General features: G+C 36.2%; 1 protein-coding gene across 15 annotated transcripts in view; it reads right to left on the bottom strand.

Moving 5' to 3' along the window:
* Qki (QKI, KH domain containing RNA binding) overlaps window positions 1-26,841 on the bottom strand; it is a 111,994-nt gene that overhangs the window by 38,671 nt on the left and 46,482 nt on the right. For all 15 annotated transcript variants that reach the window (XR_015635258.1, XR_015635259.1, XM_087581110.1 and 12 more), the window contains 1 exon segment: window positions 23,244-23,360. Coding sequence is in view for 13 of the 15 variants with exons in the window: in XM_087581110.1 (XP_087437236.1) it covers window positions 23,244-23,360 (117 nt within the window). In the remaining 2 variants the exon portion in view is untranslated.

Raw genomic sequence — 26,841 nt, 5'->3', positions numbered from 1 at the left:
AGAATTTCTATTATGGATGATATATCTCTTGATGAGATTTAGTAAGAGCAACCTCAATGCTTGCTCTGAGGTGTATTTCTCCCACTGTTATTCAAGCAATTTGGAGCAGGGCTAAAGCTACAGCTCTCCATTTAACAGTCTACCTGTGCAACTATTCTGCTGTTCATACGCTTCCTTTCCCTACTTTCTTCTCTACCATATCAGATCCAGCAGCATGTTATGTTTTTTGCATTCAGATATTGTATTTTTAATGGATGCATGTGTGCCTAGTTCTGTGTCTCTACCAGATGTGTGCACAGGAAATAGGAGAGGTGTGAAGACATCAGATACCCTAGAACTGGAGTTTAAAAGTGGTTGCGAGTGACCATGGAGTGCTGAGAATACAAACCCCAGTCTTCTGCATGGCAATAAGCGCTCTTAACCACTAGGCCATCTCTCTAGGCTCACTGTTATAGTATGTTCTATAATTGTATTTTACTTTTAACTTTGGTAGCTTTCTAATTAAACTTCTTAGTAATAATTCTATGGTTGTTATCATGGAGGAAGAAGGTTATAATACAAATTTTAACTGTACATGATCTACTTATGTTTACTTTGTTATTTCACATAACATATAGAAATTTTATAATCACAAAGGTCCATATATACATTGATATAATTTAAGAAATCTACATTAAATAGCTATTGTCTTTTATAAGAAATCATAATGTATCCAGTGAAGTTTTTTAATTTACCAGAATATTTATTATTACCAGTATTAGCCAGTAACCAATTTTCAGTGACTACCATTTTTCTTTTAGCCTAAAAGAGCACTCATTCACATTATCTAATGCAATCAATATGCTGGCAATCAGTTCTTGTATAGTATTTCACTTTTCATTTAAAATGCAGCTTTTGTTGGTTAGATAATTCAGGTAGGTAAATTTTTAACTTTTAACATTTAGAAGTCATTTTCTCTTCCCATTTATTTTCTGTTAATAAAATCAGTCACTTAATATTTCATGTATAATTTTCATTTCTGTCTGCCTTCAAGATGTTTTTATGCAATACAAACAGATAGTGAAGCTAAACTAAGCTAAAATGAAGGCCCTCAGGAAAAAAGAATGGGAAGCAAATATTCAAAAGCATCAAGATTTCACTCTGAAGCAGAGTCTTCCTAAATATGAATACATATGAATATACATGGACTATATTTAACTTTGCCTCGGTAGCTTTTAAACTATGCTTCTAGGCAATGTTTGTAAGATTAAATGATCTATTACATTAACTACTTTACCAACACTTACATTCATAATGCTCCTGCTTCAGCATAAACCACACCTGGATAAGCCTGGCCATTGGTATCTGGAGTCAGAGATCTGTTCTTGTACACCTTGGTGTACACCACATTCTGTGTTCAATCTATATGCTGCTGGTTGGGCTTCTACAACCTGCCTATTTATCTATCAACAACTACAGAGGTTCTAAGCCATTATTTCTTAAAACATTTTTTCCAGGCTTATCTATTTTCCTGTTTTCTTGGATGTCAAGTGTGTGTCTATTAGACCATCTGAGGAATAGAAGAGCAGCATCAACATCAAAGAAGCCATAAGACAAACATGGCTGGGACCACCCTGGCCTACAAGCAACAAAAAGAGCATGTAGGAAAAACAAAACCAAACCTAGACATACATATTGGATGTGTCCTATGCAGGTTAATGGTAATGAACCGCATGGCCCAGGGCTGTTGTACATGCATTTCCCCAGCATTCTAGGGCCTGTCCATTCCTGGGACACTTTTTTATAAACTGTTCCTATTCCACTGTTTTGTCTTATGTCCCTGATGCATCTCTTCATCCCAGGACTCAAGAAGCTAGAAACTAAGTGGATGCCCCTCGAACTCTGATCTGCACCTATAGTATGCAAACCCCCATTTTTCTCAATGGTTCCCTTCCCTTGCTTAGTTCTCTACAATAGGAAATCTCCATTGTCCTCTTTTTTTTTTTTTTTTTTTTTTTTTCTGGAGCTGTGGACCGAACCCAGGGCCTCGCGCTTGCTAGGCAAGCGTTCTACCACTGAGCTAAATCCCCAACCCCACTGTCCTCTTTTCAAATACATATTTAGTAAAGCTCAACCATTTATCAGATTTATGTTTTCAAGAGATTTAATTGTTTTTATTTTCCTTTTGGTATTGTCTATCTCTCCCTATATCAATTTATCAGAATACTAGGACAGTTGTTTTGAAATACCTCTGGGGAGAGGCACAGTAGTTATGCCTACAATACCAACATTTATCCCATTTATGATCTTCTGGAATACACGAAAGGACCTGTCTTGCAGATCTAAAGCTACAGTACCTCTCCCTAGAACACAACAAGAGGGAATCCAAGATTAGCCCCATAACGATCCAGTATGACAGTGTAGCAAAAATCAGAAGCCTAGAAACAGACTAATTGCAATGAACATTAGCAAATAAAGATGTGTGGACAGAAGAGTATATGTGGCACTGTGACATACTACAGCCTCCACTGCAAGATGTTTTTTGTTTGTTTGTTTTTGTATTTTTACTCTCATTTTATGTTCTTTGGGGGAAGTTGCAAGGGTGGAGGATGAACACAAAGGAACAGGGAGAGATGAGTGGGATTGGGGTACATGATATGAAATTATGGATAGTGTCACCTAATCCTTCACATGTGCACACATGAATATACTCCCACACACACAAAAAGAAAAGAAAGATACTAAGGATATGAAGTCTGTCTCAGCAGGTAAAAAAGGTACCCATGAAAGCCTGGTACCTGAGTTTAGTCTCTAGAATACACAGTGGAACACAAGAATCAACTCATGAAAGTTGTCCTCTAATCTCCACAAATGTGCCAAATGTGTGTATGCTCTGGAACACGTGTTCACACATAGGCAGGCATGTGCATATGCTCATACACAAACAATAATAATTTAAAATACAGTACTGAAAGAGCAGTACTTATGAAAAGAACAAATTAATTCAACAGGATATTTTTAAACCCAGGGGTTGGCTCAAGCACAGCATATGAAAGGTCGCAATACATTAAATTTCCAAGTGTCACCCATGTGTCTGTCATGCATGTGCAGGACTTAGAGGTTACTGAAAATAAACTACTGTGAGATAAACCTGTAACTGATTACAGAACATAGCAAGTATTTACATGAAAATATGGATGTATTATAGAAAGAATAGAGAAAAAAAATCATTCTTTTGATGAAATTATTACTTAAGACTGAAACAACTGCAAAAGCTCAAGTAAAAACCAAAAAATAGATCAGATATTCGGTAACTCTTCAAAAATTAAAAACCACATGATATATAAAGGGTCTGATTGTTCAATGGCATTTCCTACAGCTGGAGATGGCCTCAAGCCAAATCCCACAGAACTCCACGACACTCGAATTTGATTGTTGTTCCCTTGTAAACTGTTTTCACAAAATAATGCTAACTAAAAAGAAGTACAAAAATCACAACAGACTAACATGGTATGTTTTTATCTTATGCTTTGAGACAGGGTCTCTCTATACAGACCAGGCTGGCCTCGAACTCAAGAGATCTACTGTCTCGGTCTCCAGGTTGCTGGGATTAAATGTGTATGTCACTATGCCTGGCTTCAACAAATTAAGTCTTAATTTATAAGGTAAAACTTCACGGGAGTATCTTCTGAAAAATATCTGTTAACTCCACTAACAATGTACAAAAAATAAATCTTTTTCCCTGAAAAGAAGAAAATTAGAAAGCAAGTAGTTTTTAAAAACAAAGTTTAATAATCCTAAATTCTTAGATTTAGAATAAACATTTTAAAAGGCAAAATAGAATTAAGTGAAATAAGGAAATGCTTAAAATGATGGTGTTTTGTTTTGTTGGGGTCATGGGGTTGCAGACATTTCAGTAGTTCCCTGGCTCAACCCAAATCGTTGAATCTTGAAGACTTTGTTATCAGGCTGAACCTATCTTTTCCTCAGGGACTGAATGACGAAGAACTAGTTTTGGGGCTGGAGAGAGATGGCTCAGTGGTTAAGAGCACTAACTGTTCTTCCAAAGGTCTTGAGTTCAAATCCCAGCAACCACATGGTGGTTCTCAACCATCTGTAATGAGATCTGATGCCGTCTTCTGATGTGTCTGAAGACAGATACAGTGTTACTTATATATAATAAATAAATGAATCTTAAAAAAAAAAAAAAGAACTAGTTTGACACTAATTGAAACTAAAATATGTTTTAAGCCTGTGTTAGATGTCTGAGTTCAATGAGGAAATATAAAAAGAGCGTATATTAGTCTGAAAACCTTGGAAATTAGTGGCTATAGAACTTTCAAAGACATTTAAGGATGTTAAGAATATACTGTCTCTCAAGTTAATAATACAGTGAAAAGGAAAATCTACAATAACCCAAAGGACTCATAATATGGTAAACAGATTTTAACCCCAAAGGGCTAACAAAAAGCAAAGATGTCAGAAAACAGCTTGGGGAGGGGGGTGTGAATTCTTTCCACCAAAAAACCCAAGCATACTCTAGCTGATTAATAGGAAGTCTTAGTTTTAGTAGTAAGGTCACTGGTGGAACCACTGCTTTCCATATAAAAAAGCAGGTAATTAGCAGTCCTTCTGGCACCATCCCACATCACCAATGCACACAATAGATAACATAGTAATGGCTCTCAAAGCCCAGGCTCTATTGCAGCAAAGCTCCATTGGTGTGTCAGAGTCACACTTGCTTCTCTATTACACAAGCATACATTTACTGCTCAGCCAGACACCTATAATTAAGCACAAGAGGACTATAATGCTAATATTCAGGCTAGCTTACAAGTTAGGGGTCCTCCCTCCTCCCCACAAGGATGATTGCCTTTCATTTTAAAGTTTGAAGTAGCTACAGTTCACTTAGTTTTGATTACATAGCAATTAGATATGCAAATACACAGATCCAGAAAAATACATTTTCAGGCTTCAAATTGTGAGCAATCAGGCCCATTCTCTTCTCTTGCACATACAAGCAAACTCATTAACCAACTATTGTCTCAAAGCATCTCTGCTTCCAGCTCTCCCACCCCCTTTGGTAATGTCATAAACATCCCCAATACATGCAGCTGCCATCTCTTTTGGTGACTTCCTAAATGTGTACTCAGGAGCATGGAAAATTACCAAAGAGAAAAGAGCCTAGCCTCAACACCAAGTTACTGAGGTTGGATAATGTACAGCTTGCTATAAAACTTATTAAAATTAATTTTTAATGTACAATTTTAAAGCCTGATATGTATTATTTTAGCTCATGTCTATAATTTAAACATAATAAAAAGGTAAGTTGAACTGTCTTTGAGGCCAGCAAGAGCTATTTAGTAAGTTCCAGGCTAGTCTGAGATACAGAGCACAAATCTGCCTTAAAAAAAAAAAAAAAAAAAAAATTCCTGGGGTTGGGGACTTGGCTCAGTGGTAGAGCGCTTGCCTAGCAGGTGCAAGGCCCTGGGTTCGGTCCTCAGCTCTGGAAAAAAAAAAAAAATCCTATTAAATGAGGCCAATAATTAATACACTAAAAGAAAACCACAATAAAGTTTGGGTCCAGCAAGAAAGTTCAGCAGGTAAAGGTGCTTGTCAGATAAGCCTGGCAACTTGAGCTTGGTTTCGCAGAACCCAAATAAAGACAAAACAAAATAACAAACTCCAAAGTTATCTGCTGACACAGACAATCAGACAGGCAGGCAGGCACACACACAAACGCGCACACGCACCTCATGGTACAAACATACCGTTCACATAGATACAGAGCAAAATAATAATAATTAATTAATTAAATGCCATAAAATACTACTAAATAATCTAGCCACTTGACTGAAAACCATTTAAAAGTTTGTAAATTCACATTACAATGTAGAGAATCGTGCAGTTTGGAGAGAAGATCAAAAAGGAAAACTTATGCATGAGCTACATAATTATTATGATTACTCATATTATCTACAAAATACCCCTCCCTTTTTGCTTATACCATGGTAATTAATAACTTCACTTTTACTTTTCAAATATCAATTCTGCTTAACTTGAACTCCAATTCAAAGTGGTGCTGGCTTTGCACTGTCTCATTTTTTCTAAGTTAAGCTATAGTAAAGTTGTTCTATGAGTGAAAACACATATGTGTGGACGATGTGTGCATGCTGTGTGTGTACATAGGAAAACAACTTTGGGTATCTTTCTTGATATATCAGTCATACCTTGTATTTTCGGGCCATGGTCTCTCACCAACCTGGGGTCTGTCAACAGTCCAGAGTGAGGAGTCAATGAGATCCAAGGATCCTCCTGTTGCTACCTTCCCAGGATTGGGATTATAAATTTATGCCACTATGTCCTGGTTATTTGCCCCCCTTTAAGGTGGGTTCTGAGATCTAAGCTAAGATTCTCCAGTATTTTATTGACTGAACTATCTGCCTAGCCCTCTGAAACTGTAATTTAAGTCTTCCTTCTATACTTACCTGGCACTCCTACACTTCAGGAAGTAAGAAATTGACTAAAATTATACAGTGAGACTATATGTGTGACAGAGAGAGAGAGAGAGAGAGAGAGAGAGAGAGAGAGAGAGAGAGAGAGACAGACACAGACACAGACACAGACACAGACACAGACACAGACACAGACACAGACACAGACACAGACACAGACACAGAGAGACATTAGACCTACTAGGGTTTGGTGCATTCTAGAAAAGGCTTTATCAGTAAGCTACTCAGTCCCCAACCCCAGACAAAAAAAAGACCTTAGAAAAAATAAGTATCAATTATGCCCACAATTCACTGAAATCAAAGTAAATGACTACTCTGGGAGAATACAACCTTTGTAAGCCAACACAATAACAAAATCAAGAGGCCTATTTAGAGACCAATACTAGATTTGGAAATCCAGTAAAAGTCAAAATAGTCTCAAAGTGTTCAAACAAAATGAATCTGAAACAAGGCTCCATCTCCCACTTCAGTAACTACAACAGCCTAACACATCCATTCCCTTTCTTCAACTGTACTCTCCATTATTCCAAAGAACTCTTTAAAATTTATATTCAACAGTATCAGTCTTCTACTTCCAATAATAGTCAAATTCTCTAAGCTTTCTACAGGCAATACTATGGACAGACACTTTGTCAGGACCCCCATAACACACACACAGCACACCCATCCCTCTCCTTTCTTCTCCAGCCACACTCTATCACAGACACTTCCACTTTATGCTCACCTGAATGTTTCTGCATTTGCTCGAACTTCATTCATTCTTAGATCCTACTGTGGACACCAACCATCACCCTTGGTGTCCATCCACAACTCAAATTTAAATGTCCCTTTTCTAGTGTTTGGTGACTTTATTTAAAAGACCTCTACCCAACATCAATCTCCCAAATGGGAAGCTATCTGAGATGCTGCTGTTCACAAACTTGTGTACTTTCTGTCTCAAGTTACATCTCATGACAATGACTTCTTATTCTTATATGTGCTCCCAAAAGCAAAAACAGGCCCAGAATGTAAAGGCTTGTATACACACCAGAGATCAAGTGAACAATGAGCATAGAGTTCTTTCAATTTTAAAATTATTTCAAAGTGCCCAGTTAAAAAGATACTGGACTGCTAAGCATTCATTTTCCAGATCTGCTATACAGACTCCCTGAAAAATACAAGATGTTATCAGTGGAAATTGATTCCATTTCTCCTGTACAAATAGAGCTATGCATCTGTCATCACTGAGGACTTCAACTGAACCATGCAACTGCTTAGTTTTCCTCTCTTTGTGGGCTTTCATTTTTACAGTCATGCGTAAGATAGTGGGATGGTCTGGATTTGTTGCCAAGTTCATGAATGAGAAACGTAATGTACAATAAAGAGTAACAAGCTGGACCTACCAGGAGGTGTCCTGCTCGTAAAAGGAGGGAAATAAGGAAATATATTTGTTCCTCCCATCTGTTCAATCATGTTTCTCTTTTGTGGAGGATAACAGCAGTAGAGTCTCTAATCGAGCACAGACCTCAGCAAACTGCCTCAGAAAGAGCAGTGAGCTTCTATTCACCCTAAACCACCCACTCTCATGGACGCTGCTACAGTGCCACAGACCATTCTGATGAAGGAATTCTAGTATTTTACCAGAGAGGGAGGGAGGGGAGGAGGGAGGGAAAGAAAACAAAAACTTACTATTTTAACAGCAACTGGGAAGCCTCTGATATCTTTTTGAGTATACCACATAAACTAGTTTCTAACTATACAAAGTCAGCACTCGAGGATTTGGGGAATCTGAAGACTAGGGACAAACATCAAGAATGTTGAACTTTTTTTGGCAGAGATTGTCATAGGTGCAGTTTAACTAAGGAAACTAAGGACAGTAGAGGGTATAACATCATTCTGTGGATTTACTGTACCTCAGTTTTGACTACAACAGAATGCACTATTTCAAAATACTACCAGCAACCTTATTTGACAATTATCAATGTTTATTTGCCACAAAATGATTCCTAACACTATGGAGAATATATTTAAATTTTCTTTACTTAAAAATTCTTCTACCACTTACTTTTGTATGTCTATATAAACATAAGTTATTCACTGCAAACTTTTCAGTGCATAGTAGTCTACAAAATAAATCTTGTTTTTTTTAAATGTGTAGTAAATTCCAGAAGTTTTTCTAAACAGCTACACTTGCTACTGAAATTTTAAGATAAATGAAAAAGTAAGAGCATATATTTAAGGCAGACCTAACATGAAAATCTTAGGCTTTCAGTTAATTCCATTAACTGATGAGATGGTAAGAGTCCATTTCTAACGTGACAGGTTAAATTAGTGAGTGTCTGTATAAGTGTCAATGAGGACCCAGTGCTCTGGGAAAGAAGAAAACTACTGACAATTACATCACAGCAGTGATATAGCTTAGACTATTTTGGGCAAACTGAAATGTAACCCTTCTCTCCCCTCAGACCTATGATGATTTAAAAAAAAAAATGTGGGGCTGGGGATTTAGCTCAGTGGTAGAGCGCTTACCTAGGAAGCGCAAGGCCCTGGGTTCGGTCCCCAGCTCCGAAAAAAAGAACCAAAAAAAAAAAAAAAATTGTTTAACATGCCATCAAAATATGAGGTGGAATGACTAAGAAACATCGGTTTACTTGAAAACAAATCATGTCTTTTATTCCCAAGATAATTGGGATATAAATGTAGCAAAACTAGGCGAAATAAAATTACTTAAGTAAATTCCTACCTAGACAGTAAGTTCCCCCCATGCTCAGTAGCTATATAAAAACAATAAATATTAAGTTAATAAAAATTTCACTAAATTAAGAACTTACCAAGTCAATTTTATAATTTTTTATACTGAAACAAGTAAACTATACCAGTATATAATCAATTCAAAGATTTGTCATTAAAATTGTTTTACAGGGCAAAATTAATTAAGTACATGAGAATAGAATTGATACCATCCTACCTTATAAAGTAAAATCAAATAAGCAGACCTGATACTGGTGAATACAAATTCTAAACTCAACAGAAAATAGAGATTATAGAAAAAATTTTAGCCTATCAGAAAGTGCTATCATTAACTAGAAAGTATAAATAGAATCTCAAAAATTGAGCACAAGTCATAACCAATCCTGAAACCATTAGGCAAATGTCTCTTGGGAGAGAAAAGAAATAGACTATCCTTAGCCATAAATTTAAAGGGGAGAAAGTAACCTTATGCTATAGGGAAAAAATATGGCAAAATTCTTAACCAACTGACCGAAATGTTCACTATCAAAACCAAAAAGAGACAAGCCTACCCTTTTAACTGCTAAATGATACTAAAGGGAAAAAAAATCACTTTTAAAAATATTCTTACCAAAACAGGTGGCATAAATTTTAATCATGAGAAAACAGAAAAGCTATCAAATAATTTAGAATGAAGGCCAATAGCCTATTTTTAAATAGGAGACTAAAGAATACAGTGCACAAATGCTGTTTGTGATGTGGATTGAACCAGCCTAAGCAGGAAAATACAATAAAAAAAAAATTAAAGAAATTTGAATCCAGAAAGTCTAAGTAAAGATATAACACAATCTTCAGAATTTGATAAAAGTATTTTTATCAATACTATTTTTATCATGACTTTTAAATTCTCTCCCCCCCTCCCTCTCTCTCTTTCTCTCCCCCCCCTCTCTCTCTGTGTGTGTGTGCGTGCGTGCGTGCGTGCGTGCGTGCGTGCGCGCGCGCATGCACAGCTATGTGCACAAGAGTAGTAACATCTATGGAGTTCAGAAAAGGGCAACAAATACCCTGGTGTTATGGGAAGTTGTGAGTTATACAACATGGGCATTAGGAACTGGAGTAAGTTCCTCTACAACATCTGTAGGTGCTCTTAACTGCTCAACTCTCTCTCAATTCCCTAGACAGACAGATGGATGGATGGATGGACGGACAATCTGATCTGTCTTAAAGGTCATTTTAAAATAGTAGAGGGGTTGGGGATTTAGCTCAGTGGTAGAGCGCTTGCCTAGGAAGTGCAAGGCCCTGGGTTCGGTCCCCAGCTCCGAAAAAAAAAAGAACCAAAAAAAAAAAAAAAAAAAAGTAGAGCAACAGGAAATTATAACATAAGTATTTCACAGCTAAAGAACTAAATTAAAAAAAAAATCCAACTACTAGGGTAGACTGAGTGGTTCACCAGATTTGAAATTGCCTAACAATAAATATGCTGTTAACATGGCTAAGACGTTTTCTAACTGAAGTTCTTCATTGCAGGATTATAGATAGGAAAGTCAAGCAATACAGCACATGATATAGACAAGTGGCACTTTCCTATCAATTCTGTCACTATGAAACAGGACATTTTAGGAAGAAAACGTGCCATATATTCCTTAACTGACTGTAATCCACTCAAGCTTTAATTTTAAAATGCTCATTAAAAGCACCTAGTGATAAAATGGACTCTTGCTTTACGAAACTCATGTCTAATTTCACAGACATGGACAATTAACTTATCCTGCAATTAGATCTATAGCAGAATAATTTAAGTTTTATAGGTTACTTAAAATGTTACTTCATTTTAACAAACAAAGGAAATTCTAGTTTAGGTTCATCTTTTTACTGCTTAAAAACGGTCTCACAATTTTAACAACTGTACATCAAAGTAAAATAATTATTTAAAATCCTCGGAGTCCATGATCCCCTGGTAAGCACGTAACAGAAATGAAGCTGAATAGCCTAGTCAGTATTCTAAAGTTACTTTCTATTTTTGAAACACACATTAGGAAAAAATAAAGTAGCAAAAACGGACCCCATAAGAACTAGTTGACAGCCTTGAAATACTAGGAGATGATGCCACAAGTTATACTATACTTGTAAACAGGTTAAATCAAGCATGCTTACAAAAGCTTGACAGCATTTCCAACTGGCTAATTTTATCTGCTAACAAAGTTTAAAATAAGGTTAAATTGTCTTAAAAAGTCCATTTCTCTGAAAGCTAATTTTACTGCATTTAACAAAGAGATTGTCTCCAGTGAGTTTGATTTTTCTTAAGAGTGTTTTTAAAACCTCAGATGCTTTGAAGAGAATTGATTTAGTCTTTTGCAGAAGAATAAACGTTAAGGTCTCAATCTGAAATATTCCCTGAAAGGTTTGTGTATGAACATTTGTCTAGCCCTCTACCTGTTACACTGGGAAGGATCTGGAACCTGTAGGAAATGAGGTATAAATGGCACAGACTAGCACCTAGTTCCTCTTTCACCTCACCTCTCTGCTTACTCTTTGGAAGAATGTGAAAGACAAGCCACATATCACCTGACCAACAGACCTTCCTTCCTAAAGTCCCATTTGTCAGTTATATGACTACAGGGATTAATACAGTAGGCTTCTTTCTGCTTTAAAAACCAACCACTTCCAAAGCTCAATGAGACATTGTGTCTTCACTTGATCAAAAAATACAGGATGATCAAAGTGTCTTAAGAGTTACTATTAGGGTGATGAAACCCATAACTAAAAGCAACTTGGGGAGGAAAGGACTTATTTCACTCACAGTTCCATACAACAGTTTATCACTGAAAATAAGGAGACCAGGAGCTCACAAGCAGCAGGAACCTGGAAGCAGGAGCTGATGCAGAAACCATGGAGACAGCTGTTTACTGGCTTGCTTGCCAGGGCTTGTTCAGCCTGCATTTCCCACCACCCCAGGGATGGCACCATCCCCAACAGCCTGGGTCTTCTTCCACCAATCACTACTTAAGAAAATGCCCTCCATCTGGGAGATTCCCTCCTTTCAGGTAACCCAGCTTGTGTCAGGCTTACATAAAACTAGCCAGTAAATCAAGTTATGAGCTCTCAGCTACAGAGACACCTTTAAGACACTGGCACTGTGGGCTATGGCAAAAGACACTAAGACACAGAGATGTGTTATTAATTTAATGTGTTATATTAAAGCTAGGGGACTGCTAAGATCCTGAATGCTTACTTTCTTCTTTTTAATGGATCTAAGAGTTTAATTTTAGTTTTGTGATGCTTAAGGAATCATATTTAATTGTTAGGGAATGACAGAATGTGTTTATGAGTTCTAACAACAACAAAAGTTTCTTACCACTGTTAAAAGTTTTTAAAAAAAAAAACAAAACAAAACTATACTATAAAATCATTCTCAAAATAGTGACCTTGCTGTAATCACATTATAGAACTCTCCCAGCACACAGACCCTAGTTTCCTTTTCATGACTAAAAACACTTCATTCCATTTCAAGATGTCATCTAAAAAACCATGTAGTATGCGTGGCCTTTCTACACACAGTGACTTCATTCTCACTCTGATTTTTATGTGTACCAGGAGGAGGGGTGCACCAATTTAAGCATTCCCTTGCAAGATGACATCTGGGATATTTCCAATATGGAGCTATTGTGAGGAAAGTTGCTAGGGAAATTTCTGCACAGGTTAAGCATATTTTCATTAACACAAAGAAACATGGACCTAATTGGATGGCAATTGTATGAACACATTAAAATACCATACTGCACCTTATAAATGTATCAATTATTAACCAACTAAATATAAAATTTCTATCTAAAAAGGGATCAGAGAACTGACTACTCAAAGACATGAATCTTACGTTACTACAAGGGTAAAATCTCTAAGTGGGCTGTCTGGGCTTCATTATCATCTGTGACTTGCCTCTTCAGCTCATCTCTTCCAATGCTGTCAAGTTATTTTTTTTAACTAATTAACATAACATTAAACAACTGCTTCCAAAACGAAAATAATTTAACATAGCATTCAACTTTGTTTTCAATGCCAACACAGCTTCTCCAACTGTACCTCAAACCTTCTACTATGGTAGATGAAGCACCTCACCTTGCTTCTAATTTCTTGAAATTCATCATCTAGTATCCATAAAACCCTCAACCTATGAGAGAACCCACTAGTTCTTAGATTTTTTTTTTAACAGCAAAGTCTGCAAGCATTGTGAAGCCACACAGCTATCTTTACTAACTGTCAACACCAAGCAGCCTATTGGCAAAAGTTATTTTAAGATAAAAGTCTTAGAAGATGGTATTAACTACAAGAGTTAATAAGAGTTAACAGGTTTAAAAAGAAAACAACTAAGTAACAATCATCTATAGTATTATGAACTGAAATTTCAATTTTTACCATAAAGATGGTTAAGACTAACTAGCCTAGTCAGGTTCTTTCTAAGCCAAATTAGGTAGGAGCAGAATTAGTCTCAGTTTTATAGCAACTGATCTGTCATCATAGCTGAGCACTACTATTCAAGCACATTCAACTTAAAAAGTAACACTTAAATGAGAAAACCTTGTAACAGTTCCTACTCACTAATTCATCTTGTCAAAATTATCATTAGGCCCAGTGTGGTAGCACATACTTATTCCCAGCACTCAGGAGGCACTGGCAGGTGGCTCTCTGTGAGTTCAAGGGCAACCAGCAATAGAGAGAGCCCTGTCACCAAAGGAAAAAAAAAAGAATCAATAGATGAGAAATATGGCCACTGACTATGTTGCCCACACACCTGTGGAGGATGCCACATCCATTGACATGTAGGCAACACCAATCTACCTCAGTGAGCAAGTCCTTTAGGGGAAAAAAAAAAAAAAAAAAAAAAAAAGGTGAGGACTGGAGAAATGGCTCCATGGTAAGAGCATTTGCTGTTTATTCCAGAGGACCTGGGCTCAATTCCCAGCACTCACCTGGAGACTCACAATGATCCAGAGCTCCAGTTCGAAAATCTGACACACCCTCTGCTTTTTACACCAGCTCACACAAGGTGCACAGACATACATGAAGGCAAAACATTCATGTATATAATATAAAAATAAATACATTTTTAAAGAGTGACATTAACATGCAAAGGGATGTGGTAAGAGAACTGGGTTAAGTAAAAAGAGATAATACAGGGCCAATAAGACCGAGTTATATATACTTACGTGAAATTGTCAAAAAAAAAAAAAAAGTATAAAACATTCTTTTTAAAAAGTAACCAAAAATAATAGCCAATAAAGGAAGGGGTGGACCGTAGTGTGATGATAAGGCAGGAATAAGGTACAAAAAGTAAGTGCAAGGGGTTGGGGATTTAGCTCAGTGGTAGAGCGCTTGCCTAGCAAACGCAAGGCCCTGGGTTCGGTCCTCAGCTCCCCCCCCCCAAAAAAAAGTGCAGCTTTTTTTCTCTCTGAGAAAAATCAAAACTTACCCAACCTAAGGCATAATTATATATAATTAGCTTTTTATCCCTGATGCCTGTAAAAGATGCTAAGTCTTCTACATAACACACAGAAGAGTAACTCTGTTGGTGATACAAAGGAGAAATTAGTAAAAATATTATATATTACACACACATATCAAAATTACCTTTTTATAATTCTTTTCTAAATATAAACTAGCAACTACATGTAAAGACAAGCTTAAAAGACATACACTATAAGCCACTACTGAATTTTCAATCAAATTATAGTCCCTCACATAAAGGCCTGTTCCTTCCTCCTCCACCACCTCACCTGCCACTCACTCTAAGGAAATGCACCACTACCTTCTTACCTGTCTTGATCACCCTTCTTCTTAATTAATCCCATTTCTACTTTTAAAAAATTCACAATCAAGTATAGCTATAAGACATCTTGAGTACATTCCCCAGCACTCCAATATATCAAATAAATGTTTTTAAAATGCAGTAAGTCCTTTTTATAAACAGCAGGAAGGAAAAATGGGGTGAGTGAAGGAATGGCTTAAGACAAATAGTTTTCAGCCTTCCTGATGCTGAGCCCTTTAATATAGTTCCTCATGTTGTGGTGACCCTCAACCATGAAATTATTTCATTACTAGTTCAAAACTGTAATGTTGCTATCATGAATCGTATTTGGAGATAGAGGTTTGCCAAAAAGGTCAAAACCCATAAGTTGAGAAACACTGGCTTAAGGGTTCTATCAATCAATCAATCCGTCATAATGTAGATGACATTCAAATGCATGTAATTTATGGATTGTGGGGGTTTTGTTTTGAGGTAGGGTCTCACTGTGCAGACCAGGCTGCCCTGGAACCGGCAGAGTGTGTGCCTCTCTCTGCCTGTGTAATGCTGGTGTTGGAAGGGTATGCTAACATACCTAGCCTGGGATATAATTTCAGCAAGCATTTTTAAAAGAACATTTATGGAACATGAACTTTGAGTACTGAGTACATATTTGGTGATATAAAGAAAAATTAACAATTACTATTATTGAGTCTATTTTAGAGCTAATTAATAGAATATTTATAGTTGACACTTTATGTCCAGAATTCAGTTCTCAAGTAACTTAACATGCAGTGGGGAGAAATGGAAGGGCAATGAGAAATGCCCTGCTGAAAGAAGTGCTGGTGTGGTTGGGAGACAGTCCATTAGGCAGCTGACTGCCCTGCTGTTTCAATTTTTTCCACAATGAAAAGATGTTAAAAAAAATTCATACTTGTGCTTAAGGTATTATTTACTGAGAACAGAGTACTCAGCAGAATCAATAAAACAAGTTCTTTGGACTTGTCTTTGTGTTAGATAATTGTGCCACTAGCTGTTAAGGCCACTGACACAGAGACAAATGTTAGTCCATCATGAAAATGTAACTAGCAAATCCATAAGAGTTCTTGAGAACTAATGGAAGTGATATACCAATCCCAAGCTAAACTAATTCACCTCTTCCAAATGCTGAGACAACTGTAGCAGTCCATATAAAAATGTGATAGATAGATAGATAGATAGATAGATAGATAGATAGATAGATAGATAGAGAGAAAGAGAGACCTCAACTCTTAGACCCCTAAAAATGGAGGAAATGTTAGTTTGTGCATACTGTTAATATTACTCAGTATTTCGTATGGAAATACCTTCCTAACCCTCAGCATATAGCTCAACTATTTGGTAAAATGTCAAAGGACTGATTACAATATTGCAGGAGAAATCTAAAGTTATGAACTAGCACGATCCACTTTACTGTCTATAAAAGGTATGTACATATGAACAATTATTTGAACAACCTAGAAAACATCCCCAAACTGTCAAAAGTAGTTTCTAGGACAATGGCTTTGGTTTTTAATTATATTTAGTGTTTGTTTATGTGTGTGTGAATGTGACCATGTGTGGAGGTCAGAGCATAGCTTGCCAGAATCAGTTCTTTCTTTCACCATTGAGAGTTCCAGAGATTCAATTCCGGTTGCCAATCTTAGCAACAATGATTCAAGTTTATGTGGCACTTTCCAATTTTCATACAGTATTATATATTTAGAAAATAAGTTTTATAAAAAGCAGAAGAAAAAAGTTAATAACTCTAATAAATTGCTAGATATGACCATTTAAGAATGTTATCTTAGAAATGATCTTATAAATGTTCTACCAAATACTTTGAGAGAAAATTCAAAAATTGTATTATGTTTTCTATTATATAATATACCTCTATCGTCACAAAATACTGTACTTCCTTAGTTTTTTTTAAAGCACAGCTCTACAAAAGACAAATAGTCAAATACACATCAAAAAAAAAAAAAACAAAAAACAAAAACGCCAAGGCTAACTTGAAAAATTAAAGCTTGTAGCAGTTTTGTGTGGATTTTGACTTGCAAACCCCACATTCCAAAGGAAATGGCATGACACAGCTAAATTTGCCCAAGGAGATAGTTGGTTTTCTATTTAGAGCAGTATTTTACTCAATATAGGGCAATGAATGTGTTACTATATCCCTTTAAACCTCAAAACCTGTGAGACAAGAACAGTGCCACTCATTAGCTCCTGAGGCTGACACACAGCCTGAGTCAGGTATTGCATAGAGTGATATAGGCTGGGACTATGAGCCGCCACCACTATTAGCAGTCCGAGAAGACAGGCAGACCTACCATACAGCCTCCTTCACTGTGAGCAGGACTCTAAGACTGCTGAGTTTGCAAACTCCTATAGGACAAACTTACCTAACCCAGCTTCATCAACTTCAAATTCAGTCAATCGTGGGAATATCTGACTAAACAGGGTGAGGTGTGAGGCAGAGACTCACAGGCTTGGACACTTTGTTCCCTCTAGTTTATGACAGGAAAAGAAGTCATAGATTTATAGACTGATAATAGAAATCTAAAAAATATTCCCACCAAGACTTCCTTTTTTGGAAGTAGGCTTTTTTTTTTTTTTGCCATAGTATATATAACTGTCGTTCCCCAAAATTTCAAAGTACCTAGTTATATACAAAAGACAGTTGTGTTCTATAACTTAAAACTACTTTCTCTAGTACTGTAGATTCTGTTCAAGAATATAATTTTTCTATTAGAAAACTTAAGATTAAGTCTTTGAAGGATTCTGAATATCAAGGGAATTACTGTTTAAGTTGAGACTCCCTACTTAGAAATTATTATCAAGTACTGTAAAAAACTAAAACATTTCTGAGCATTAACACGTTATAAACAAAAAATTCTGTAACTGCCAACACGTGATAGGTGGTAGTCAAAAAAGCAAATAAAGAGCACAAAACTGTACATACTACCTTCAGGGTAGATGTGAAAGATATATAAAACATAAATGAATTTCCTGTTCATATTGGGTCCTATCCCCACTACATATTTGAGTATTTCATTTTTTAAATCCATCATTAGGAGTTTTCAAATAAGTAATAATCTGCATCTGTTCATTTCCTGGCAACACAGCTCTCATTTAATATCTTTATATACTAATGGGGTAATTGATAACTAAAGGTTATGGGACAGTCCCAGCATATGAGTAGGTTTCCATGGAAACCAACATCATTTTAACTGAAAGGGCTGACGTTTTCTGGTTCCCAGAAATAGGAAAGGAAAGGGAACGAAAGATGAATTTATTGAGGCTGGAGAGATGGTTCAGTGGTTGAGAGCACTGACTGCTCTTCCAGAGGTCCTAAGTTCAATTCCCAGCAATTACATGGTGGCTCACAACCATCTGTAATGGGATCCCACACCCTTTTCTGGTGTGTCTGAAGTGAGTGGCAGTGTACTCACATAAAATAAATAAGTATTTAAAAAAAAAAAAGAAGATTTTTATCACTAACAGCCAATGATGTCAGCAATTGTCATTCCCCAGAGATGCATCATGAAAACTCTTAAGGAGCTCAACAACTACAAAAGCCTAGAAGGTAGCACTCCCAGAAGAGGGCATGGAAACTCTACCTTTCTCTATGTTTCACTCTGGGCATCCATTCTATATGGCTGGTGGTTCACGGGTATCCCTTCAATATCCTTTAATAGCAAACAGGCAAGCCTAATTAAAATGTTATTCTGAGTAGGTCACTCTAGCAAATTAGCCAAACAAGAGGGAGACTAGAAAAATGCCTTAGAGATGAACAGAAACCAAATGTGTGCTGTGCTAGGTTTCTACAGTGGAGTTCACGCCTAAAACTTCTGTGATCTGATATAATCTCCAAATAGGGCTCAAACTGAGGCAAATTATATAATATCAGTAAGTGCTCCCTAGAGACCCGACTATTGATTATGAGTGTCAGAAGTCCCTAGACATCTACTACTACCAGGAGTACTAGGTGGTCTGACAGTATGAAAGTACTGTCACCTATGAAAAAGTAAGAAAACATGAAAGAATTTAATAAAATGTTAAATTGGCTAACTTCATATGTTGCAGCATTTCTGTGGTTGTTGCTGTTGGAAACACCTTAGAGTAAAACGTGGCACATCAAATGATATAATGCAGGCTTTGTTTCAAGTTCTGACTACTACTTTTCTGGTAAATCAATCAATCTCCCTGACAAAGTTTCCTCACATACAAAATACAAATGATAAAACCAAGATTAGTTGAAAAAAAGTGTCAAATATTGAAAAAAAAGTTAATGAAAAGTGCACAAAATAAATCAGATGAAATTACCACAAAGTAGCTGATTTTCACTTATAGCATATTTTCTAACGATGCTGTCACCACAAGCATATTCAGCCTCAGACAAGAAGGCACAGAAATAGTGCCATCCATATGCTGTCCAGGACACACAAGACATTCCTGATAGCATTCTAAGTTCTATCAGTTCCTGCCCATAGGTTCTGTTAAGTAGTCCTGCAGGCTACTTGAATTTTAAAACATCAAAACAAAAACCAGTGCTGGTAAGCCTAATAATAATGAATTATGAGCAAAGTAAGAAAATGAAAATCTTGAAAACTTGACATATTAACTCACACGCTTAAACCAGGATCTTAGAATTACATGCTACTATCTATCTTCCAGGAATATCAAAAACATATAGACCTTGCAATCATTACTATTTGTCAAACCTTCAACAGGGAGCCAAGGAGAGGCACATCTACATCATTCTTTTACTACTGGAACTACAGGGCTAGTCATTAATTAATGTTAAATCATTTTCTAAGTCTTACTCAATGACAAGTATTCACCAAATAGCAATGAAATTCCATAAAAGACAGTATGTGTTGTGGTTTGTGAAGGATGAAGTCAACAAACACTATTTCTATCATAACATTTTTGCTCCAAGTACATGAAGCAATAAGGAAACTAAGGTTACTAACTAGCTTTGTTAGTATTTTAGCATAGAAAAGAGGATTAAAGCTAGACGAATTTCCTTTGTAACTACTTTCAATTTGTACTTTATATAAATTTCCTTTAAAAGATACTTATCATTCTTATATGATGATGATGATGATGATGTCAGTACTTACCTATTCGTTATGTCCTTTACTAAACAGACAAGTACCAAATGGAAACACCTTCCCTTTCCATTATCAACACTTTGGAAAGCACAGCAGGGTTGGGGAATAAGGCTCAGAGGGTTAAATATTTGCTATTCAAGAGTGAAGAATAGTTTGGACCCTCTGAACCCATGTAACTCATGCAGTTGTAGGATCCACTCATAATCCTAATACACAAGGAATGAAGACACAGAGAGTCTCTGGAGCTGTTCAAGTAACTAAGTGTACTAGCTTCCACCAACCAATGGAAGAGCACGAATCAATATGTAAGGTGGAGAGTTCAGACGAAAGACCCTGACACAATACATAAGGCAGAGCACAATGAAAGAAGACATAAAAGAATATTAGTCGGGGTAACCAGGAGTAGGATACCATTTGAGATATAAATGAATGGAATGATTAATTTTAAAAAAAGAGCTGTCAATAAAAATGGTGAGCTTTGAAAAAATGAAAATATTAGTCACACAGAAGTAATTCAAGTTAACAGGTTCATCTATAACATTTTAACAACACTGAAAATGTATTCTGCAGCCCAATTCATTTTCAGGTATTTTCATTTATTTTACTATTGTTTTCTATATGAATATAATGTATATGTATGTATATTCTGTATATGTATGGCACATGTGTTATATATTATATATAACACATATGCACACACATATAGCATGTATAATCTCAAGTTTCATAACTCAACAAACAAAAGAAGAAAGTAAAGTGTGGGAACTGTCTTTACTAGTAAGGTTAAGAATTAGAAACTGCCAATAGAGAGAACCCTACAATGACACGGGATACTCAGAAGTGACGAGCAACAGTAAATATTCTCATCACTGCCTTTAGCCTGTAGTTTAAAACAAAATAAACTGTCATTATCCTTTATCTGAGTACTTGCTAATATCCATCTCCTTGGTCTAAGTACTTTGCACTTAAAATTCATGTAACCCTCACTACAATGCTATACAGCAGAATCAAGACGCTAACCTAAGCAATCTGAGTAATGCTCACTCTTTATCATTCTGCCAAGACAAGAGAAAATATTCTTTACTCATGTCTAAAACACAATTCCAATTTCTAATTCTCATCTGTTGAGTATTGTATGACCACAGTTAGATTAATGAGGTCAACTCAAATTAATAGCAACTTAAAAAGAAGCAGCAGTATTTTTCTTTAAAAAATAATTTAACTAGTGGACATAAACCACTTTTTTGGTGAAAATCAGTGTGTCTTAAATTGTCAAAACTTTGCATTCAATGTTCGTTAGTAAACTACATCAGTACTGTTCAAGGCCAATGTCACTAACCTACAGTCACTCACTCACGAAAGCCAATTTCAGAAGATTACAACACACCTAATTCTGAATGTTTGTTTAAAATTTTTATTTAAAAAAATTTAAATACATCTAAAGACGTTCTAGGAAAAACATAATTCCCACAAAATATTTTCTAACTATATAAAAGGCACTATTTAAAGATATGAGCAAAGCCTTTGCTGCAAATCTCCTAGCTGCCCATTCTCTGTGCTCAACAGCGGGGCAGTTGCAGTCAGATTCTGAAGTTCAGATGACACCATCACCACAACCAAGTCACAAAATGTTGGTGGGAGGTTTTCTTTCTGAAAAATCCACAAATTCTCCTAACATAAACTGACCCCAGATTTACCATCTGATAACTTTTTTAAAAAGCGTTTTTAATAAATAGTAGTAAACTCACAGGACTTAAAATCTTTTTTTTTTCAAAGACAGATAATTCTCAACAATCTACATTATATAATATTCCGGATGAAAGGCAAATAAACTCTTCCTAACAACAATATTTAAAGCAAATAGTTCAGCATCAACTGACTGACGAGACTGACAGAACAATCCCCACCCTTTCTCTCCTTTCTCTCCCTCTCTTGAACACACAACACACAATCACTATTAACAGTAGCAGTAGTAATAGTAACAATAATAATAATAATAATAAAGTAGAAGTGGTTTTAGGAGCTAAACATAGAAGCAGATTCATTTACTAAAATAAGATTTCTAGAAAACCATCTTTAGTCAAGAAAAAATATTGCTAAAACTAACTGCCCCAACTCATCTGGTCAATCTCATTTAGGGTTTATCAAAATAAATACTTTAGGATCTGAACACAATGTTATGTCTACAACCCTCCTCCAGAAAGTGAGATACAATGATAAAAAGCTTAAATAACAAGGTATTTTCTCAAAAAAAAAAATTTTTTTTTTAATGTGTGGAGGGGATGCTGCTGGGGATGTGGGATCCCATCTAAAAACTGCTGATGACCTCTGTGGTAGAGTGCTTATGCAGTCAGCATAAATCAAGGCCCTGGGGCTCTATCACAAAAACAAAATACCACTGCCTTACCCCCCAAGTTTTAGTGCCATATTTTTACATAAAATACAGTAGTCAAATTCTTATAGGTGGTTCTAAGTTATAAGTGGCAAAGCATGTTATCATGTTGTAGTGACAAAGTTCTTGAATTATAATAAGCAACAACAACAAAAAACAAAAACAAAACATAACAACAAAAAACAAAAAAAAACCAAAAAACCAAAAAAAAAAAACCCACCAAAACATGATAATGTCTTAAAATGGTTCCAAAATTCTTACTTAAAATCTTAAGGATTTTGGATTATGCCCAACATCTACAAGATGTGGAACTTGACTATTGTACTAGCTAATTTTGTGTGTCAATTTGACACAAGCTTGTCATCAGAGAGGAAGGAGCTTCAGTTGAGGTAATGCCTCCATGAGGTCCAGTTGTAAGGAATTTTCTCAATTAGTGATCAATGATGGAGGGCCCAACCAATAGCGGGTGGTGCCATCCCTGAGCAGGTGGCTCTGGATTTTCTTAGCAGGCTGAGCAAACCATGAGAAGCAACACACCGTCATAACCTCTGCATCAGCTTCCCTCCAGGTCCCTGCTCTGTAAGGGACCCTGTCCCTAACTTGCTATTTGCTCATGGTGTTTCCTCACAGCAGTAGAAACCTAACTAAGACAACTGCTAACAGGGAAAAAAAAAAAAAAAAAAAAAAGCAAGTCACTCACTCACAGGAAGACATGCCTATTATCAAGGACTTACCTTCTTTTTATCCCTCATGGAGCCTTTGCCTCGGACCATTATTTTACATCCTGTTTCTGCTTCAAGTTGTTTAGCTGTAAGTCCTCTAGGTCCAAGGATTCTCCCAACAAAATTAAACTGTAGGGAAAGATAATATAAATTACTCACGTGCTGAAAGTTATGTCAAAGTTATCTGAAAGCATACATATGCATCTGTCTCCTTTAAACATGAACCAAGAATTAAAACCTACAACTCATTAATTTCTTGCCAGGTGAATGTAAATCATTGTTTTACACGGAATTTTCATATGTATTAATAAACTGTAAAGAATGATCTAGCTAAAGAAAGTCATTTATTGAGTTCTTCATCAACACAGAATCTCAGCCAGAGTAAAGAATTAACACAACACTGGATACCATGCACACCATGAATCCTTTCTACAAAATATAAATCCTTTAACAAGGATAGCTGGGAAAGAATCCTGCAAGAAAAATTCTGTCTCCAGACACAAGTGTGTAAGTGACAGTTTCACATTGCTGCTAGTACATGAACACTCAAACTAGGATTCTACCCTGTGCTACTTATACAACTCTTTTGAGCATACTTTTAAAAATGGCATTCCTTAAACAATCTTATACATCCTTATTTGACTTTCTTTTTTTCCATTCCTACTTTAACTTATAGTTCTACAAGTTTAGGCAAGAAATCTAAACTTTCTATGAAAAAAAAGTGACAAAAGTAATTGTACAAGCAAAACTTCAGCAGCTTTTAACAGAAACTCCTGCTATTTAAATTTACACAATTTTAAAGGTCACTAGGAAAGGCATACATCTACTCACTGGTAAAAACTACTTTGCTGTGAACAGCATGCAATGTTATACCTGATCAGCCTCACTTATACATCTTAAATTTTCCACATCTCATGAGTGACCAACCTGTATCATTTAGGTCTATAGTATCTTGTGTGCTGTTCTAACAACAAATGTCGGACAACACACTTCTCAGAGCATGCCATGAGCTGTACACAAGTACACATAGGTCAGTGTTTGGGGCATTCTGTTCCATTAATCTATTTATTCTTGCTATAGCATTCTAGATTAATTGGTGGGTGTAGTCAAGAGTATTTTAGCTATTCCTTGCCATCTTCCTGCATGTATTTCATTAATATTTTATATACCCTCCAGAGTATGCATTGAGACCAACCCCACCGGAACTTCAAAACCATGAATAATGGCCTAAATTATTCATTTAGTTAGGTCATATTACATCTCTCTCAAGAATGTAAAAGGTTTGATCATTGTGCCTTTATTATTTTAAGCTATTCCTAAAACATTAAGTTTTCCTATATGCTTGCAAGTTTTTTAGAAATTAGCTATTTCCAGTATGTGAATACATAATTAGTTTTTGTTATCAACCTTTTACCCAGCAATGCTCCTTCTTGATTATTGAATTTTATAATTGTTCTGGGGGAAGGGGTTCTATGTGGTGGTTATGTAAGTAGCATTGTCACTTGCAAATCACGTCATATGCTTTCTTGTCCAACTACATATTTTTCTTTACTACTCACACAGCACACCTTGAGTTCACAAATGTGCATCATTCTCAACTTGCTACTAGCTTAAAAGAACAAGGCTGACAAAGTTCTAGGTAAGCTAACCATACAGATCATGGAGGGCTATAACTAATTTTCCCCCCCTCCGGAGTGGAGGACCGAACCCAGGGCCTTGCGCTCTCTACGCAAGCGCTCTACCACTGAGCTAAATCCCCAACCCCTTTATAACTAATTTTTAAAATGTTAAACCAACCTTATACTCCTGAAATGAACTCAACTTGGTCATTATGCATTTTTCCTTTTTTATACCCTACTAGATGCAGTTTCCCAACATTTCAGTGGTTTATTTTAAGAGAGGGAGAGGGAGGAAGAAAAGTGGGAAAAGGCAAGAGGGAGGGAGAAAGGGAGGGAGACGGAGACTGAGACAAGAGCACTGGCTCAGCAGTTGGCATTGGCTGTTCTTCCAAAAGACCTAGGTACAATTTTCTGCATCCATATGGCAGCTCACAATTGTCTGTAATTCCAGTCCCAGGGAATCCAAAGCCCTCTTTGTGGTTTTCCTAAGCACCAGAAATGCATGCGGTACACAGACATACATGGGGGAAAAACATTCATACACATAAAAATAAAAATGAATAGAATTCTTTTAAAAGTTAAAATAAATTCAGGAATGGAACTTGTTTATAATTTTCTTCTGTCATAATTAAGATATCAGGTTTGGACAGTAAGGTTATTCTGACTTCCAAACATGCTGTAATGTTTCCAACTCTGGATGAGCTTATATGAAACTAGTGCTATTTCTCATTAAATTCCCTTTAGAACTCACTGGTAATGGATTCAGTTTTATTAACCTCAATGTTTGTATACCTTAGTGTTATCAATTTTGATATACTGTAGTTGTCATTCTTAGAAATGTGTCTCTAGCCGCCTAAACATTCAGACTTATCTTTTTAAGTATTTATCAATCTACAATGATAAGGCATTCTTTTTTAAATTTCTATTTCAGTGTGTATGAGAGTTTGCCTACATGTTTCTGTACACCATGTTCAGGACTGGTGCAAGGAAAGACAAAAGAGGGTGTCTGGTCCCCTAGACCTGTAGTTATGGTTGGCTGTGAACCGCTCAGGCTCTCAACCACTAAGCCATCTCTGAAGCCCGATGGTGAGGGTTTTCATCCCTGATTAGTTATCTATTCTCCCAGGACATCAGCTGTTAATTTTGATGTTAATTTTGCTTCTTGGAGTAGATCCATTTTTTAAAAGTCTACAATCCTCTAACCTCATCATTTTCTTTTTATTTGCAATATAAATGTGTTAACTTCTAGAATCTAGAATAACGTTGTGACTTGCTTTTTAAAGAACAATATATAATAGAAATGCTATGTTAGATGTTAGAAGACCAAAGTGTTTACCTTAAGAACCACAGTCACAACTACAGTTGCTTTAATGAACTCAATCATAAGGTTTGTTCAGTAAACAGCTTGTTGAAACTGCCATTTTTGGGTTGGCTTATTAAAATGACATTTTGGTTCACTTCATTTCATACATTCCTTTTTTAACTGATATCTACTCTTAGCTTTTAATTCCCTCTTCTCCTCCTGAAAGGTTTAATCCGCTGGTTTTCCAAACCTGAAATGGATACTTCCATATTGCAGGCTTCCTGCCCCCTCCTCGTGATATACATATAGATCTAGGCTGGCTTATGAAGTATTTTCATTATCATTCAAGTCACGGTAAGTAAATTGATAGCTACAAAATATATAATGGCTTTTTATTTCAAGGATGTAAGAATTTCCCAATTATCTTTGATTCGATTTCTAGGTTCCTATGCTATAGACAAAAAAACAAGAAACATCAACAAAAACTATATAAATTATCAACTTTGAATATTTGTTCAGAAATGCTTTTCAACACATGATAGAGTCAATTAAAAATAAACTCGGTGGGTGTGTGTGTGTGTGTGTGTGTGTGTGTGTGTGTGGCGTGTGGTGTGTGTATGTGCGCACGCGCGTGCACTCATCTATGCATGCACATGTGCGGAACATAGGGAGGTGTCCTCTATTGCTC

The sequence above is a fragment of the Rattus norvegicus genome, chromosome 1, assembly GCF_021556685.1.
Source record: "Rattus norvegicus strain SHRSP/BbbUtx chromosome 1, alternate assembly SHRSP_T2T, whole genome shotgun sequence".
Classification (NCBI taxonomy): Eukaryota; Metazoa; Chordata; class Mammalia; order Rodentia; family Muridae; genus Rattus; species Rattus norvegicus.
The sequence above is the reverse complement of the archived record's forward strand: the minus strand, read 5'-3'. Positions and strand labels throughout refer to the sequence as shown.